The 19,093-nt window shown below is 46.0% G+C and overlaps 1 protein-coding gene across 1 annotated transcript in view; it reads right to left on the bottom strand.

The window, feature by feature from the left end:
- Nucleotides 1-19,093, bottom strand: part of LOC102444821 (calpain-14) — a 48,659-nt gene extending 29,566 nt beyond the window's left edge. The window contains exons 1-3 of the mRNA XM_075925329.1: nucleotides 18,904-19,093; nucleotides 7,639-7,771; nucleotides 191-548 (exon numbers count right to left, since the gene is read on the bottom strand). Coding sequence (XP_075781444.1) covers nucleotides 191-427 — 237 coding nt within the window. The 5' untranslated portion in view covers nucleotides 428-548; nucleotides 7,639-7,771; nucleotides 18,904-19,093. The remainder of the gene's footprint in view (nucleotides 1-190; nucleotides 549-7,638; nucleotides 7,772-18,903) is intronic.

Here is a 19,093-nt window from a genome sequence, read left to right as displayed (position 1 = left end):
CTTATAATAATCTATTTGTAAAAAATGTGGATACCATGATGATAAGCAGAAAGGTTCTATTAGATATTAGATAGATGGATGCTGTGTCCTTCTAGTAGCTATCCATCTTTCTGGTAGCTATTCATCCTTCTGGTAGTTATTCATCTTAAACAATTCCTCACATAAAAACCATTCACTGAACCTCACTCACATGTGGCCTCTTCCACTGTAGCTTTGGGGGTAGTTTCTGTAGAAGTGGCCCCTTTCCAATAGAGCTAAGGTCAGCTGGGAAGTTCTCATCCTTGAACAGGCATTTATTCTTCAAGCATGTCTCCAGCAAGGTCTCGTAGTTCTGATAAAGAAGTTTCGTGGGCTTCTTAAGGGTCCCCCTTAGTGTAGGCACCTGTGGCTTTGATTCCCCTCGTTTTAGGAATGAGAACAGGCACATGGTGGTGGTAGGAAAATTCCCAACTAATGATACTTTAGGGATCTTCTCTCGCTGTACAACACCAGAGGACTTCCTTGACCTTTCTTGTGCAGAAAAGTGTCTCCTTCAGTAGAGTTCTTAGCTGTTAAAGAAATTATAACAAGCAAATTTAGGCCCAACTGTTTTATGCATTTTTCAAAGTAACCAGCAGAGAGCAATGAATCACTCTCAAAAGAAGAGTGGGCATCTTAACCATCTGTTAAGCATAGATTCTATCATAGCACTCATCACTATGCTATCTGAGGCTTCAATTATCTGTACAGATGATCCAACACACATTGAAATCAAAGGAAGGACACTCATGGATTTCAACAGACATTGAATTGGACCTTATATGCAAGTCCTCTATAACCAATTTTAAACAATACCCAATGATATTTTGAGTCTCTCTCCATACAACTTCCCCAAGGCTGTAGTCTATTCTAAATTTCCCCTCCAAACTTTTCCTATCACACTGCAACCTTAGTGGCATCTTTATGCCAGACATTCCTAACAGAATGCTCAGTACTGGTGGCATAACTAAATGAAGACCTAGAACCAGGTTGTTCCATGCAAACATATAATGTTTGTTGGCTAGTGATCTTAAATGTCCCTTTACACAAGAACATTCACTGTCTGACAACAAGCCAAAGAATAACCACCACTAGAAAAAACAGAAACCCATTACTCTTGCTTTTGGATTTCCCCTGCTGAGTTTCCCCCTCCCTCCCCCTTTTCACTGTGTTTTCTTGAATGGTAAATCCCCCTATTCAAATACTCATCCCACGGAGCTGAATGCCACACACGGCTACAGCAATCTCATGGAGGTTTCACTTCCGTGTACATTCAAGTCAAGACAAGAATTTCTCCTCTTCTCTTATGTGCTGGGATGCACATTACAAGAGTTAAAAGTGATCTTGCACGCATTTTGTGTGCCATGTGCTTATTGGATGTCCTTTAGGAGCCATGCTAAGCACTAATAGAACATCAGTCACTAACTTGGGGTGGCAGAGCTCCCTGAGCCTGGAGTAAGAGTTCTACTCTGATGTTATTGTGAATTTCCACACAACCTAGATGCATAACTTAATGATAATCAGGAACTTCCTTGGGTTAAGTCTTGAATGAAAAGTGGCTTTCAGATAGTAATGAGAGAATGAGGGCTTGGGAGGCTTTTCTTCAGAGATACTCTTTTCTGTAGAGATACTCTACAAAATGTCATTGCATCATGGTAGCCTCGGAAACTGCACTGACAATTATAATCAAACATTCCAGGTTAGAACGTTCTTCTCATCATGGAACTCTTTCTGCTTTCCCCATGGACAGCCTGTCCAAACTCAAAAGCCAGCCAAAGTGCTGTATTCCACCTTGCTTCCACATTCAGAGTTCCCACTGACACAGACAGGCATTACCACACAAAGGATGGAGGAGGGGGAGAATGTAACCCATAGGCTGCAGTCTGTGTGACAGGTACCAAAGAGCGTGAGGGAAAACAAGAGGACTTAGTTTGACTGTTATGGATTTTCTGCATGGGTCATAATTACCAGCCATTAGCTTTAGTGAATCTATGCTGAGTTACCCCTGCTGAGGAGCAGATACATGCAATCTGATTTTTAAGTTGTCCAGAGCATCCATAGTGCCAGATTAGGTCATTTTTAGCCCTAACTTTCTCTGCGTCTCAGTTTACCAATCCACTAAGTTTATAAAATACTCACACTTTACAGGCATGTTAAAACTAAGACATTCTAAGAGGTGCCTAAAATTAGACTTCTAGATCCACATTTAGGTGTCTAAACAAATAGCCTAGTTTTCAAATGTGCTGATCCACAGGCAATTTTTTTCCTGTAGTAAAAGCACTTAAGAATCTATGGGAACTCTGAAAGCCTCTCTCTTCCTCTTTGCCCTATTAGTTCACCTATCCTAATAAATCCTGGAGCAGGTTGATTTTAGGATCCACAGCTGAGGTAAACCAGCCCAGATCCATTGAAGTAAAAAAAGCTACATTGCACTACACTGGCTGATGATCTCCCCCTAAAAGTCTGTAATTGTTTGGAGTGTAACAAATGTCTCTGTGCTAAGAGGTGAATTAAGTAGACAACAGTTCTATCATGTATAACTGGTCATTTGTTGTAGCAGGATGTTAGTTATCAAAACTAAACACCAGTTAGTCAGTTTGGAAACCTCATAATGCAGTTGAGTTCTGTAGAAATATTTCCTAAGGCTTTGTCAAAACTTGCGAGGGCACAATACATTGTGCAGACAGCGCTGCAAGCACAACATCCAATCTTTGATTAAACAAGGGCATGGATATTTTGGTCCCAATTCTCTAATGTTAGATCCCATTTTTTCAAGCACAGGTACATTTTAACAAAAAAAAAGTTATTCTGAAAAGAATCAGTGACTTTTTTAAAGTGAACTAAAGCACTTAAAGGGGGAAAGACCGTACTACAAATCCTCTGTGCTTAAATGATTGCCCTAAAGGGTTAAGAGAGACATCTATCAATGTGAAGGTTTTCAAAGCTGTGCCAAGCATTTGGCCATACAGCTTCCATTGCACTTATTAAAAGATGCACAGCTGAATTGCCGCCATGATTCTGCAAATTTCAGCCTATCTGTCTCTAGGACCTAGGCTGAGATTCACAAAGCAGCTTTTAAGCACCTTGTCTAAAATTTTCAAAGTATCATTCAGACCTTCATATACCACCTGAGGCCCACTGAAATCCAGGAAAATAAACTATTTACACCTGCAGAAGATCTGGCCGGTACTGCTTGCAGTTAAGCACCTAAATCCATTTTAAGCACCTTAGTAACTGTTGTGATGATCAGAGGCACCAAGCACATACAACTTCAATTTAGTCAATGGAATCTTCCAACTCAGCAGCATGGATAATGGCCAAATATTGCTTAAAGTGTTCCCAAAGTGCACAGCTCTCATTCCTGGAATGCAGTGTGCACAAACTCTGAATTAGTTGCCTTCTCAGCCCCCAATTCCAGAAATTTGGTGGGCATGAACCTTTGATGTATGGAATCCAAATCGCTTGATCCAACTGATCTAGTTGTCCATCTACGGCTGATGGAACCTGTTCTCCTGTTTGAAATGATCTGATATGAAACTATCCCAACATATTCCTTTCCCATCTCCCAAGAAAGAGCAAAGAACAGCTGCAGAGTCTCTGTTCAGGACACCTGGTTGCAGCATGTTTCAAATACACCCATTTGAGCTGATAAAAGAGCTTCATCCAAGCAGGATACAAGAAAAATAACGACAGCAGTGTAGCTGCATTCCTCTCCTCCACTTGGAAAATCATAAGCAAAACCAGCACCAGCCATCCTCTGAACTCCCGCACCAAATCCCTCTATCACTTACAGTTTAAATGTCCTATCTTCTTTCAAGTGACTTTGCCTCCTACAAGGAACAATAATATTCCACTGATGATAATGCTCCATCAGGACCTGTCCTTATATATACTGGGCATGCTGCGTATGCGGTCTATGCATATCTGACACTTAGTTTCCACCTATCAAGCATAAGAGGGCAGAAAGCAAATAGGATTTATGTATTGAGCAATAACAGGCATTTTCTGGAGACCTGCCCAGCAGGCAACATCCTGGTCACACTGGTGAACATGAAAGAACACGTCATACTTATCAGAAATTGACACATCCACTGTTTAAATGGAAGGCAGCTTCCTTGATTGCATAGTTGTTTTTCTACCCAAATCTCAAGGGTGAAACAGGGGATACTATTTGCGCCTCACTGGCAATGAATGAGTAGTGGATTTGACACTGTCCAAATGCATTTAAATGGGATTTCTATTTTCAGGAGGGGAATCCAGCACATTGTGGATTGAACCTGTAAACTGTTCTGAATTTGTGTCATGCTGTTGATTAAGGCAAGAGCAATTTCTGAAGAAAAACCCCCTGAAATTCCAGGGATATGAGCTTCTGTCACCACCATATACATCAAATCTCAGTCAGCTTCCAAGAGAGAAAAGATGGTCTTGTGACTAAAAAGGTTCTGTCTTGTGGCTCAGGATATTTGATTCTTCTGCAAACTCACTGTGTGACCGTAGGCAGGTAACTTAAAGTCACCATGCCTCAGTCATCACTATGTAAAATGGGGTTAATACTACTTTACTTCCTCTTTTCAGACTTTAAGCTCTTTGGGTGCAGGAGCCCTCTCACACTTGTACTCTGCCTAGCACAACTGAGCCTCAATCACACTTGGGCCTTCAGGCAACAGCATAGTACAAATGATACTAAGGGTATGTCTACACTACCACCCTAGTTCGAACTAGGGTAGTTAATGTAGGCAACCGGAGTTGCAAATGAAGCCCGGGATTTGAATTTCCCGGGCTTCATTTGCATATTGCCGGGCGCCGCCATTTTTAAATGTCTGCTAGTTTGGACTCCATGCCCGCAGCTACACGCGGCACAAACTAGGTAGTTCGGATTAGGCTTCCTATTCTGAACTACCGTTAGTCCTCGTGGAACGTATTGCAATTGCTAATGAAGCGGGTATTTAAATCTCCCGTGCTTCATTAGCATAAAAATGGATGTCACTTTAATTTCGGCACGGAGCTTTGCTGGAGAAAAGCGCCAGTCTAGACGCTGATCTTTCAGAAAATAAAGCCTTTTCCGAAAGATCCCTTATCTATTATTTCAAGAGGGATAAGGGATCTTTTGGAAAAGGCTTTATTTTCTGAAAGATCAGCATCTAGACTGGTGCTTTTCTCCGGCAAAGCTCCATGCCGAAAAAAAGCAGCAGCCATTTTTATGTTAATGAAGCGCGGGAGAGTTAAATCCCTGCTTCATAAGCAATTGCGATACATCTAATTTACGTCCCTTTTACGATGTAGTCTAGATGTAGCCGGACTTATTAATGAGTTACACCAGCTTCTGGCATGACACAGTGGGAAAAAAGGAGCATATATAAACTGTGACCTTTCCATGGGAGCTGATAAAATTGTTTTATTAAAAATGGCCCTGTTCTCAAGCACAGACATGTTTCATGTAAATTCATTGGGGTTGGGGTTTTTTCAAGCTTACCATTTTTTTTCAAATCTTTATAAAAAGAAGACACACTCAAAATTATTTTTTTTTAAATTTGTATATAACTTTTTTCTCACCGTACAATTAACCTAACCCCAGACTTATGGGATTAACTAATTTTTTCACAACATAACTAACCTAACCTCAGAATTATGGTGAGTTGGAGACCACCATCTGACATATGTCACCATTGAATCCAATTAGATCTATACATGTGCAAAATTCTACATGTCATCAGTAGTGTTCAGTACCAGGTTCCATTCAATTAAAGGACAGCCACCATAATGTAAAGAAAAGACTAGGTCATCTTGGGGACATGAGTTGGGAAATAGGAGACAACGTACCACTTTTGCTCAGAAAAAGAGCATGTGTTCATCCCTAGATGGATGGGTCCCACAGAAATTGTAAACGGGGTTAGTGCATCTGTCTATCAAGTAAAATTTCCAGCAAAGAAAGGTACTAGGCTTACATGGTACCAACCCTTTTCCAATTCATTTACCTCCTTGTCTAATATTAGTTTGGATCTAGTGACAGTGCTTAATTCCTGGTATGTCACTCCAGGGCTGGATTTCAATAAAGTGGTCTAGGCCTTAGAGAAGTTAAGCTAGATTCCTCTGAGACTATTTCTTGTATCCAATATTGCTCTCTTGCAAGTCGCATTGCATGGTACAGTCAGGGAGGAACATAGTGGAGTCATAGAAACAGAAATAGAAATAAAAGAAGCCATCATGAATCAAATAAGCCCGCTTGAGGGAGAACATCATCAGTTCTTCAAAATATTGCACTGTGCCTATGATGCATAAATGAAATCTGTCCAGTATGTCAGTCTTACAGCTGGGGAAGGACTTCTGATAATATCGCCAGTGATACCTTTGGGAATTTATGTGACTCATCCTGTCATAGTTGCCCAGGGCATATCACTCTGGGGAACATATTCCATGGAAGAACACCTTTGTGCAGTGGGAGACTCATGCCAGTGGTATCCTCAGGCAGGATCCCTTTGTCATACAAAGATCTGTATATGATCACATCTATTGCAAATGCCACTATAGCTTCATAGATCAGGCCACTAACCTCTCTTAAGTGCTTCTAGCCAAGCCTGGATGTGTGTGCATCAGGAGTTGGTGCCCCATCTTTACTATAAACTAGGTCTATACCAATGAAGGTAATCTTTGTGTACTGGATTGATGTTATATGGATGGGATAGTTCCTAAGCTTGGCATACCCAAATTTAACCTTAACTTATCAATTGAATAAGCACTGAGATCCAATTCATTTGGACATGAATTTACACATTTCAAGTCAGTTTTTCTGCATCCAGAGCTGGAAGCTAAATTAAACCAACTCCAAAAATAAAGGCCAAGTGCTAGTGGCAACAATTCACCACTCTATAGCTTCTATCATGAAAATACTTGATAGAATACAGAAAACAGCAATGTTTTCATACTGGTGGCAACAGTTGTTTTCCTTCCCAGGGGAAAAATCCAGCCTAATGGAATGGGTTTCCTATCCTTCAATCATTATGGCTCTTGTAAAAACAGATATTGTTATTCTGATCATCATGTTCGTCATTTGGGTTCACTGTAAGTTCATTATTATGTATGGTTTAATTCCTCAGGTGGGCCATAGTCTGACAAAACTGTGCAATGTTGGCAAGTTCCACCATGTAACCCTACGTGCAATGTGAATAATGAGGGAAAATTGTTAAATGCTGCTCTTGCCATCTTATGAAAGAGACACGTGAAGTTTGGGTTAAAGGTAATGTTAATGAAGGTAGCCATACTGGATGGGTTGTGAGACCAAGGAGTCTCCATGATGGATAAGCTGCATTTTTGTCCCTTCAGGAGAAGATGGGACAAGAGTGTAAAGAAAAGGCGGGGGGGGGGGGAAGGAAAGTGCTGAGTGTTGCTTCGCAACCAGTGTTTACATAGGAAGTGTGACACAACACTTTAGAGCTAGTTGCTCTTGCTCTTATGCTCGGCAGACTCATTAACTCTCTCTCTCTGATGTTGAGTCAGGCTCTGGGCACTTGCCTACGTGACTGCTTCTTCATCTGTCCAAGGAAGCTATCAGGGAACCATCAGGTATGCTATTTTGAGGGAAACACACATGCATTCACAAATCCTCTGAGTAGTCAAACTCACCTGCAGGATGCTGCAAAACAGAGATGATGGGTATCGGTTAGGGCACAGTACTTTCCTGACAATCCTGGTCAGCTCTTCCTCCTGGTGCAGCAATTCTGTCTCTGCAGTTTGAACTCTTACTCCTTGATGACACCTGGAGAAAAGTAGAGGAAGCATCTCATCATCCTCTTGTTTTATTTGTATGAATGTTCAGTTTATGTGATTGTAACAGCTGCTCTCCGACTGTTAATCCCTCTCCCTTCCCTTCCTCCCATCTCTTAGTTAAGCCAGGAGGGGTGAGTTAATCAGGGATCAGATTGCTGGAGTAGCTACCCAGGGTTCAGTTCTCTTGAGAAAGGCTGGTCTTGGATGAACTGCTGGAGATCACAATCCAGGTATTCTGGGTCGACGATCTCTATAAATCCATGGGTCCAGACTTAATACATCTGAGGGTACTGAGGGAGTTAGCAAATGTCATTGAGGAGCCTTTGGCCATTATCTTTGAAAAGTTGTGGAGATCAGGAAAGATCCCGGGTGATTGGAAAAAGTCAAATGTAATGCTCATCTTTAAGGGTATGTCTACACTACAAAGTTAGTTCGAACTAACGGACGTTAGTTCGAACTAACTTTAATAGGTGCTACACTAGCGCTCCGCTAGTTCGAATTTGAATCGAACTAGCGGAGCACTTAGTTCGAACTAGGTAAACCTCATTTTACGAGGACTAACGCCTAGTTCGAACTAGCTAGTTCGAACTAAGGGCTGTGTAGCCCTTTAGTTCGAACTAGTGGGAGGCTAGCCCTCCCCAGGTTTCCCTGGTGGCCACTCTGGCCAACACCAGGGAAACTCTATGCCCCCCTCCCGGCCCCGGACCCCTTAAAGGGGCACGGGCTGGCTACGGTGCCCGTGCCAGGTGCAAGCCTGCCAGCACCCAGCTAGCAGACCCTGCACCTGGCACGGCACAGAGCCACCCACCCGATGCCCCCCAGCCCACCCCCTCTTGCCGGGACCAGGCTGGCGGCTCCCGGGAGCTTGCCCTGGACCGCAAGAGGCGGGCACCTTCCTGGGCTAGTGCGGACATCGTGGACCTCGTCCACGATCTCCGCACTAGGCACAGGAAAGTGGCCGTCTAGGGCAGGAGAGCTGCCAGCCTGGCCACCCAGGACCAGGTGTGCATGAAAATCAAGGGGGTCCACTGAGACCCCCGACACTGAGCCCTGAGCTTACAATGGCCGTACTGGGTCAGACCAAAGGTCCATCTAGCCCAGTAGCCTGTCTGCCAACAGCGGCCAACCCTAGGGACCCTGGAGGGGATGGACCGAAGACAATGACCAAGCCATTTGTCTCGTGCCATCCCTCTCCAGCCTTCCACAAACTTTGGGCAGGGACACCACTCCTACCCTCTGGCTAATAGGACTCCATGGACCCAACCTCCATCACTTGATCTCACTTCCCTTTAAACTCTGTTCTAGTTGTAGCCTTCACAGCCTCCTGCAGCAAGGAGTTCCACAGGTTAACTATTTGCTTTCTGAAGAACAACAACTTTCTCTTACTAGTTTGAAGCCTGCTACCCATTCCTTTCCTTTGGTGTCCTCTAGTCCTTCTTTATGGGAACTCAGGAAGAACTTTTCTGAATGCACCCTCTCCACCCAACCCCTGCTTTTAGAGACCTCTATCCTGTCCCCCCTCCGTCTCCTATTTTCTAAGCTGAACAGTCCCAGTCTCTGTAGCCTCTCTTCATCTGGGACCTGTTCCCAACCCCTGATCATGTTAGTTGCCCTCCCCTCTCCCAGCCTTTCTCTTCCCCTCTCCCACCTCCTTTTCCCAGTCTCCCCCAGTTTTTTTTCAATAAAGACAGAGTCAATGTTGGAAGAAACGTTATCTTTATTTTGTACATCAATAAGAAGGGGGGCTAAGGAAGGGTAAGTGGAAGGAGGTGAGGGAGGAATGGGGTACGAGCCCCCGATGGGGAGGACTGGGCTGGCTCTGCGGGCTTCTGGGGGTGGAAGTTCTCCTGCAGCCCCCCAATTACTCCCTCTCCCGAGATGGCAGCCTGCGGCAAGTGCAGCTGGGCTGATGGCCGAGTGGTGTGATGTGCCCAGTGTGGGCACTCAGGGCACTCCAAGCCAGAACTTCTTTGCAAGCGGGGCACCCCTTAGAACTGTGTGTCCGGGGTGGGGGTCGGGACCCTTTAAGCGCAGCCCTCGGCTAGCCTGAGACAGCATCTCCATGCTCTAAGTCCTCCTTTTATGCCCTGCCGGCACTGCTTCCGGCCATCCTTAAGCCCTGTTCAGAGTCCACTCAATGTGGACTTGCTAGTTCGAACTAGCAAAACGCTAGTTCGAACTAGTTTTTAGTTCTAGACACGTTAGTTCGAACTAGCTTAGTTCGAATTAACTAATTCGAACTAAGTTAGTTCGAACTAGCGCTGTAGTGTAGACGTACCCTAAGAAAGGGAAGAAGGATGATGCAGGGAACTATAGGCCGGTCAGTCTTACCTTATCCCTGAAAAAATCATGAAGGGGATCCTCAAGGAATCCATTTTAAAGCACTTGGAAGAGGGGAAGGTGATCAAGAATAGTCATCATGGATTCATGAAAGGCAAGTCGTGCCTGACCAATCTGATTAGCTTTTATGATGAGGTAACTGGCTCTGTGGATATAGGGAAGTCAATGGATGTGATATACCTTGACTTTAGCAAGGCTTTTGATACGGTCTCCCACAATATTCTTGCCAGCAAGTTAAGGGAATGTGGATTGGATAAATGGACAGTAAGATAGATAGATAGAAAGCTGGTTGGAAGGTCGGGACCAGGAAGTAGTAATCAATGGCTCGATGTCAGGATGGCGGTCGGTTTCTAGCGGAGTGCCCCAAGGTTCGGTTCTAGGACTGGTTTTTGTTCAATATCTTTTTCAAAGATATTGAACAAAAACCAGTCCTAGAACCGAACCTTGGGGCACTCCGCTAGAAACCGACCGCCATCCTGAACTGGATGAGTGTATGGATTGCACCCTCAGCAAGTTTGCGAATGACAATAAGCTAGGGGGAGAGGTAGACACACTAGAGGGCAGGGACAGAGTCCAGAGTGACTCAGACAAATTGGAGGATTGGGCCACAAGAAATCTGATGAGGTTCAACAAGGACAAGTGTAGAGTCCTACACTTGGGATGGAAGAATCCCCAGCATTGTTACAGGCTGGGGACCAACTGGCTAAGTAGCAGTTCTGCAGAAAAGGACCTGGGGATTACAGTGGATGAGAAGCTGGATATGAATCAAAAGTGTGCCCTTGTAGCCAAGAAGACTAATGGCATATTAGGTTGCATTAAGAGGAGTATTGCCAGTCGATCCAGAGATGTCATTATTCCTCTTTACTTAGCTCTGGTGAGGCCACATCTGGAGTATTGTGTCCAGTTCTGGGCCCCCAATTACAGGAAGGATGTGGATGCACTGGAGACAGTCCAGTGGAGGGTGACCAAAATGATTAGAGAGCTGGCACATATGACTTACGAGGAGAGGCTAAGGGAGTTGAGTCTATTTAGTCTTCAGAAAAGAAGAGTGAGGAGGGATTTGATAGCAGCCTTCAACTTCCTGAAGGGAGGTTCCAAAGAGGCTGGAGAAAGGCTGTTCACAGTAGTGATTGATGGCAGAACAAGGAACTGTGGTCTCAAGTTGTGGTGGGAGAGGTCCAGGTTGGATATTAGGAAAAACTATTTCACTAGGGGTATGTCTACACTACAATGTTAGTTCGAACTAACATTCATAGGCGCTACACTAGCGCTCCGCTAGTTCGAATTTAAATCGAACTAGCAGAGCGCTTAGTTCGAACTAGGAAAACCTCATTTTACGAGGATTAAGCCTAGTTCGAACTTACTAGTTCAAATTAAGGGGTGTGTAGCCCCTTAATTCGAACTAGTGGGAGGCTAGCCCTCCCCAGGTTTCCCTGGTGGCCACTCTGGCCAACACCAGGGAAACTCTATTGCCCCCCTCCCGGCCCCGGACCCCTTAAAGGGGCACGGGCTGGCTACGGTGCCCGTGCCAGGTGCAAGCCTGCCAGCACCCAGCCAGCAGACCCTGCACCTGGCACGGCACAGAGCCACCCACCCGAAGTCTCCCAGCCCACCCTCTCTTCCCGGGACCAGGCTGGCGTCTCCTGGGAGCTTGCCCGGGACCGCAAGAGGCGGGCACCTTCCTGGGCTAGTGCAGACATCGTGGACCTTGTCCACGATCTCCGCACTAGGCACAGGAAAGTGGCCGGCTAGGGCAGGAGAGCTGCCAGCCTAGCCACCCAGGAGCAGGTATGCATAAAAATCAAGGGGGTCCACTGAAACCCCCGACCTTGAGCCCTGAGCTTACAATGGCCGTCCTGGGTCAGACCAAAGGTCCATCTAGCCCAGTAGCCTGTCTGCCGACAGTGGCCAACACTAGGGACCCTGGAGGGGATGGACCGAAGACAGTGACCAAGCCATTTGTCTCGTGCCATCCCTCTCCAGCCTTCCACAAACTTTGGGCAGGGACACCACTCCTACCCCCTGGCTATGACTACTCCATGGACCCAACCTCCATGATGTGATCTCACTTCCCTTTAAACTCTGTTCCAGTTGTAGCCTTCACAACCTCCTGCAGCAAGGAGTTCCACAGGTTAACTATTTGCTTTGTCAAGAACAACTTTCACTTACTAGTTTGAAGCCTGCTACCCATTCCTTTCCTTTGGTGTCCTCTAGTCCTTCTTTATGGGAACTCATGAAGAACTTTTATGAATGCACCCTCTCCACCCAACCCCTGCTTTTAGAGACCTCTATCCTGTCCCCGCTCCATCTCCTCTTTTCTAAGCTGAACAGTCCCAATCTCTGTAGCCTCTCTTCATCTGGGACCTGTTCCCAACCCCTGATCATGTTAGTTGCCCTCCCCTCTCCCAGCCTTTCTCTTCCCCTCTCCCACCTCCTTTTCCCAGTCTCCCCCAGTTTTGTTCAATAAGGAGAGATTCTATTTTTGAACACACATTTTCTTTATTTTGTACATCAGGAAGGGGGGCTAGGGAAGGGTAAGTGGAAGGAGGTGAGGGAGGAATGGGGTACGAGCCCCCGATGGGGAGGACTGAGCTGGCTCTGTGGGCTTCTGGGGGTGGAACCTCTCCTGCAGCCCCCCAATTGCCCCCTCTCCCCAGATGGCAGCCTGCGGCAAGTGCAGCCGGTCTGATGGCCGAGTGCTGTGATGTGCCCAGTGTGGGTACTCCGGGTACTCCAAGACAGGACTGGTTTTCAAGCGGGGCACCCCTGAGAACTGTCTTTCCGGGGTGGGGGTCGGGTCCCTTTAAGCGCAGCCCTCGGCTAGCCTGAGACAGCATCTCCATGCTCTAAGTCCTCCTCTGATGCCCTGCTGGCACTGCTTCCGGCCATCCTTAAGCCCTGTTCAGGGTCCACTCAATGTGGACATGCTAGTTCAAATTAGCAAAACGCTAATTCGAACTAGTTTTTAGTTCTAGTCGCGTTAGTTCGAATTAAGTAATTCGAACTAAGTTAGTTCGAACTAACTCTGTAGTTTAGACATAACCTAGGAGACTGGTGAAGCACTGGAATGCGTTACCTAGGGAAGTAGTGGAGTCTCCATCCCTAGAGATGTTTAAGTCTTGGCTGGGTTGATTTAATTGGGGTTGGTCCTGCCTTGGGCAGGGGGCTAGACTTGATGGCCTTCTAAGGTCTCTTCCAGCTCTATGGTTCTATGATTCTATTATTGTAGTCTACATATTAGTGACAGGAGGAAACCCTTGGAAGGAAGAGAGGCATGGAAGGCCCTTCAGTCCCAGTAAATGGGATATGTGGCTTGACAGCTCAAGCCCTCCCCTGAAGATCAGAAAAAGGTGCTGCTGTTCAGATTACTGTCTGTAGCAGATCAACCTAGCAGATCAACCCTTAACCATGGTTGCAGCTAAGGACACCCTGAGTCTCCCCTGAGATGCTAGCTCTTCAGAAGGTAGTTCTGAAGATGAGGGGAAGAAACATATGGGTCAAAAAGCTATCAAAGTCCACCAACTAATAAGGATGCAGAAATGGTTCCATTGGCCCCTTTCATGGTTGAGGAACACACATCAGTTGTGGTAGCTCCTATAACGACCACAAGGATAACGCAAGATGATGACCTTGCTAAAACAAAGAGACCAGGAGAGAAAGTCAGGTTTTCTTGCCTGAACAAGCCAGGGCATTGGGAAAATCATTGGGCCCATTAATGAGAGAAACAGCATTGGATTGGATGGCAAGGATGGCCGCCATCACAGACTCACTGATAGGAGACATAGCGGCCCTCTTGTATGAATACCTAAAATGTTAGGATTTTCTGGGCATTCCCACTGAAGCACAAGCTGTGCATGTGTAAAGTCCAACGGTTATATATGAGGCGCTGTGTAAATATTTCTTCCCCATAAGTAGCTTCATAGGAAGGCTTTATTCTCAGCACCAATGGGTGGACAAATGACTCGAAATATACGAGGTGCAAGAAAATGTTATTCCTTGCAGCAAGACGTATATGGTGGGAGTCCAAGGACTCTGTTATCCAAGGTCTCAACACTGTCTTGAGAATTGTGGTAGGTGATACAGACCCACATACACACACTTTAACCCTCAGGGAACTTGAAGATAAACTTAAAGAGGGGAACGATTTACAAAGGGGAGCTTTGTAACCATTAACAAATGGAAAAAGGTTGCAGCCTTAATGGGAAGTTTAAAGAAATGCAGTAAGAGTCCTACATTGGTGCCAAAAGGCTGTAGTCCTTCTTCCTGCCCACAAAGGGTAACTACTTCTAAAAATGCTCTAGAGGAACAGCACAAGGAAACATCACCTCGCAAAATCAGAAAGCAAGAGAAAAGTATTTTGCCATCTTATCTGGAATCAGCTTTTGGCTTTCGAAAAGAAGCAGGATATCGATGTGTTGTCCACTCCAGAGTTAAACAGAGAACTTATAGCTCAGTAGATCAGGGGGAAATTCACTCGTCTGGATCAGCCCCGTGCAAACCTGTTATGACTAGTCCAATTGCAAAATGTGTCAAAATCCTGCATCACCAATAGGGTTGTCAATAAATTTAATGTCAATATATGGAAGAATTGGGAAGTTGTGTCAAATGTTCTTGTGGACACTGGTGCAGCAGTGACAATTATAAATACCAAAAGTTGTGACCTCATACCTACTATGCCAACAGCTTTCCAAGAAACAGTTGAGGGGTAGGCGGGAGGAGATGAGGTAGCTATCGGGTGGGTGGCTCTGTGCCGTGCCAGGTGCAGGGTCTGCTGGCTGGGTGCTGGCAGGCTTGCACCTGGCACGGGCACCGTAGCCACCCTGTGCCCCTTTAAGGGGTCCGGGGCCGGGAGGGGGCAATAGAGTTTCCCTGGTGTTGGCCAGAGTGGCCACCAGGGAAACCTGGGGAGGGCTAGCCTCCCACTAGTTCGAATTAAGGGGCTACACACCCCTTAATTTGAACTAGTAAGTTCGAACTAGGCTTAATCCTCATAAAATGAGGTTTTCCTAGTTCGAACTAAGCGCTCCGCTAGTTCGATTTAAATTCGAACTAGCGGAGCGCTAGTGTAGCGCCTATGAATGTTAGTTCGAACTAACATTGTAGTGTAGACATACCCCTAGTGAAATAGTTTTTCCTAATATCCAACCTGGACCTCTCCCACCGCAACTTGAGACCACAGTACTCAGCAGCATGACAGAACCGGCATTTCAGGAAACGCATTAGGTGTTTGGGGAGGGGAAAGCAGCACAGGAGCTTCCTGAGACCTGGACCAGGCGCACAGATGTGGGACCCCCAGGTACCAGCCGAGCTGTCACTGTCTCCTCCTCCTGCCCAGATTCCCATGAGTACCTGCCCCCCTACCCAGACCCTCACGAGTTCCCTGCCCCCTACCCAGACCTCCACAAGTATCTGCCCCTCTGCCCTTCCTGCCCAGACTCCCACAAGTACCCTGCCCAGACCCCTATAAGTAACCTGCCCCAGGGCCCACCAACACCCTACTCCCTGGCCAGACTCCCACCTGTACCCTGCCTAAGCCCCACCAGCACCCTAACCCCTGGCCAGACTCCCATCTGCACCCTGCCCCCTGGCCAAACTCTCACCTGTCCCCTGCTCAGAGCCCCACCTACACCCTGCCCCCTGTCCCATCCCCCACCAGCACCCTGCCCACTGCCCAGGGCCCCACTTGCACCCTGCTCCTGCCCTCTGGCCAGACCCCATCCAGCACCCTGCCCAGACACCACCAGCACCCTGCTCCTGCGCCCTCCCTCCTGGCCAGACACCTACCCCCAGCTTGTTCCTATACCCTATTTTCCACCCAGATTTTACACCCCATCCTTATCCCACTCACTGGCACACTGGATCCCCTGTCCCGCACACTGGATCCCTCATTTTTGGCCCCACCTCAGAGTGTAGAGGGGCCCACAAATTCCACTTACCCTGGAACCCCAAAAGAGTTAATCTGGCCTCAGGCCTTGATCCTCAGTCCTACCTATCCTCCCACCATGGGGCTGGAGTGCCAGGGGAGGAAGGGGTCTCAGTTGGGATCACATCAGTGAGGCTTGGAGAGGCGTGGAGGGGTTGGGTTTTTTTGCATCTCACTTGTATGGCCCCTGACTGATTTTTCTGTGAGTCAGTGACCCCTGACCCAAAATAGGTTCCCAAACCCTCCCATAAAATAAAGACAATGCTGAAATGTTTGTGTTGGACATATTTTATTTAAAAATGAAGTCTGGCCAACAAGCTCCCAATTGGGGCCAAGCCCCCATCAAGCCGCAACATCAAAACACCCTTGCATCCTCGCACACACCCCAACCCTGAGCCTATCACATCCCCAGTCTTCTGCCACAACACTACTGCCCAATCCACACACTGCAAATCTGTGTCCTGTGCCCATCATACTCCCAACCCCGCTGCCCTGAGCCCCTCATACATCCCAACCTGAACTCCTGCACCCTCACATCCACAAGCCTGTGGGTTTGTTCAGCCCCCCAACCCTCCACTTGACCCTAACACTCTCCAGCATTGACGCCGGCAGAGCTAGTGCAGTGGGGGGGCAGTGGGGCACCCGTCACACCCTCCCACAGTACCTTAAAACCTTCTCCTGAAGGAAAAGTTATCCCATGGAAAGTTTGGTTGTGGTAGGCAGTGTCCAAGTTATTAGAGCACAAACATACAAACATTCTCCTTTATATATTAGATTTTAAATAATTTTTATAACATTTTTTTCTGTTTATTTTTAATTTTAAATTATTAATTGATTTTTTTGTTAAAAGGGGGGTTGGATGATGGTAAAGAAGAGGTGGGGAGGCGTGACGGTTTCTCAAAAATCAAAAGGGGGTGTGATGCCAAAAAATTTGGGAACCACTGCCCTACTGTATAAAATCTATACTCTGATGGAGCTCTGTTCTTACCTCTGTTAACAATAGATCAGGAGGCTTGGTTACACACCACAGCCACTACGCATCTTAGAGGAACCCAAAATACAGTACCAATCTTGGGAGGAATAGAAGCCAGGATAGGCATTAAATTCTGGCTCAAAGGCTAGGAAGTTAAGCAATCTAGGCCATAAGTGATCTGAGCTCCAGGAACCCTTTTCCAATTCATTAAACTCCTTGTTTAGTATAAGTTTGATAGTGCTTAATTCCTGGTATGTAACTCAAGGTATCAGTCACTTAATTCCTAGAATGTCGTTAAAGTGGTCCAGGCCTTAGAGAAGTTAAGCTAGATTCTTCTGAGACTATTTCTTGTATCCAATATTGCTCTTTTACAAGTCGCAATGCACGGTACAGTCAGGGAGGGACATAGTGGCGTCATAGCAACAGAAATAAAACAAGCCATCATGAATCAAGTAAGTCCACTTGAACGAGATCATCAGTTCTGGAGAATATTACACTTTGCCTATGATACATATATGAAAACTTTGCAGTATGTCAGTCTTACAGCTAGGGAAGGACTTCTGAGAATACTGAGTGATACCTTCGGGAATGTACGTGACTCATCTTATCATAGTTCCCCAGGGCATATCACTCTGGGGAGCATACTCCACAGAAGAACACCATTGTGTAGTGGGAGACTTGTACCAGTGGTATCCTCAGGCAGAATCCCTTTGTCATACAAACATCTGTATATGATCACATCTATTGCAAATGTCACTATAGCTTCATAGCTCATGCTACTAACCTCTCTGAAGTGCTTATAGCCAAACCTGGATGTGTGTGCATCAGGAGTTGGTACTACATCTGTACTATAAAACAGGTCTACATCAATGTCTAGTCTAAAGAAGTTAGTTTGTTGTGTTTAGGCTTTATTTTACATAGATGGGATAGTAAGTTTAGTTCCCAAGCATGGCATGCCCACAATATAACCTTAATTTATCAATTTTATAAGTATTTAGATCCAATTCATTTGGACATGAATTAAAGACTTCTCCGTCAGCTTTTGGTGCACATGGAGCTGGCGGCTAACTTAAACCAACTCCAAAAGCAAGGCTGAATGCTAGGGGCAACAATTCACCAATCACTAGCCACTATCATGAAAATACCCGCTAGACTACGGAAAACAGTTATGTTTTCATACTGATGCCAACAGTTGTTTTCCTTACCAGGGGAAACATCCAGCCTAAGGGAATGGGCTTTCCAACCATTAATCATTATGGCTCTTGTGGAAATAGGTATTGTTATTCTGATCATTATGCTCCTCATTTGTATTCACTGGTTTGATTTATCAGGTGAGCCACAATTTGAGAAAACGGTGGGATGTGAGCAAGTTTCACCATGCAATCCCAGGTGTAATGCCAACAAGAAATGGAAACTTAAATGCTGCCCCTCTCAAATTATGAAAATAACTCGTGAAGTTTGGGCTAAAGGGAATGTTTATGAAGGCAGCCATGTTGGATGGGTTGTGAGAGCAAAGGGTCTCCATGATGGAGAAGCTTCTTCTCTCTACCTGTAAGGGAAGGTGGGAAGACAGTGTAAAAAGAAAAGAAAAAAGAAAAAAGAAAAAAAAAAGGGGGGGCTGGCTGTTGTTTAGCAACCAGAGATTACAAACACAGTGTGGCGCAATAGGTAGGAGCTGGCATGCTCTCCTTGCACGCTCTTGGGAGTGGAGGAGGGACCAGGGTCATTAACTCGCTCTCCAATGTTGAGTCATACTCCAGTCAATTGGCCTACCTGACTATTTCTTTGACCACAATGGGAAGATATCAGGGAACCCTCAAGCTTGCTGTTTTGAGGAAAACATGCGTTCATTCACAAATCCTCCAAGTAGTTAGGACTAACTCACCTGCAGGATGACGCAAAGCGGAGAGGGTTGGGTATCAGTTAGGGCACGATACTTTCCTAATAACCCTGGTCAGTGCCTCCTCCTCGTGCGCCAATTCTGTCTCTGCAGCTTGAACCCTGACTTCCTGCCGACACCTGGAGAAAAGTAGGGGAAGCATCTTTCTTCGTCCTCTTTTATTTGTAAAAATGTC

Source organism: Pelodiscus sinensis, chromosome 3, assembly GCF_049634645.1.
Source record: "Pelodiscus sinensis isolate JC-2024 chromosome 3, ASM4963464v1, whole genome shotgun sequence".
Taxonomy (NCBI): Eukaryota; Metazoa; Chordata; order Testudines; family Trionychidae; genus Pelodiscus; species Pelodiscus sinensis.
This window is presented reverse-complemented; position numbering and strand designations above follow the sequence as displayed.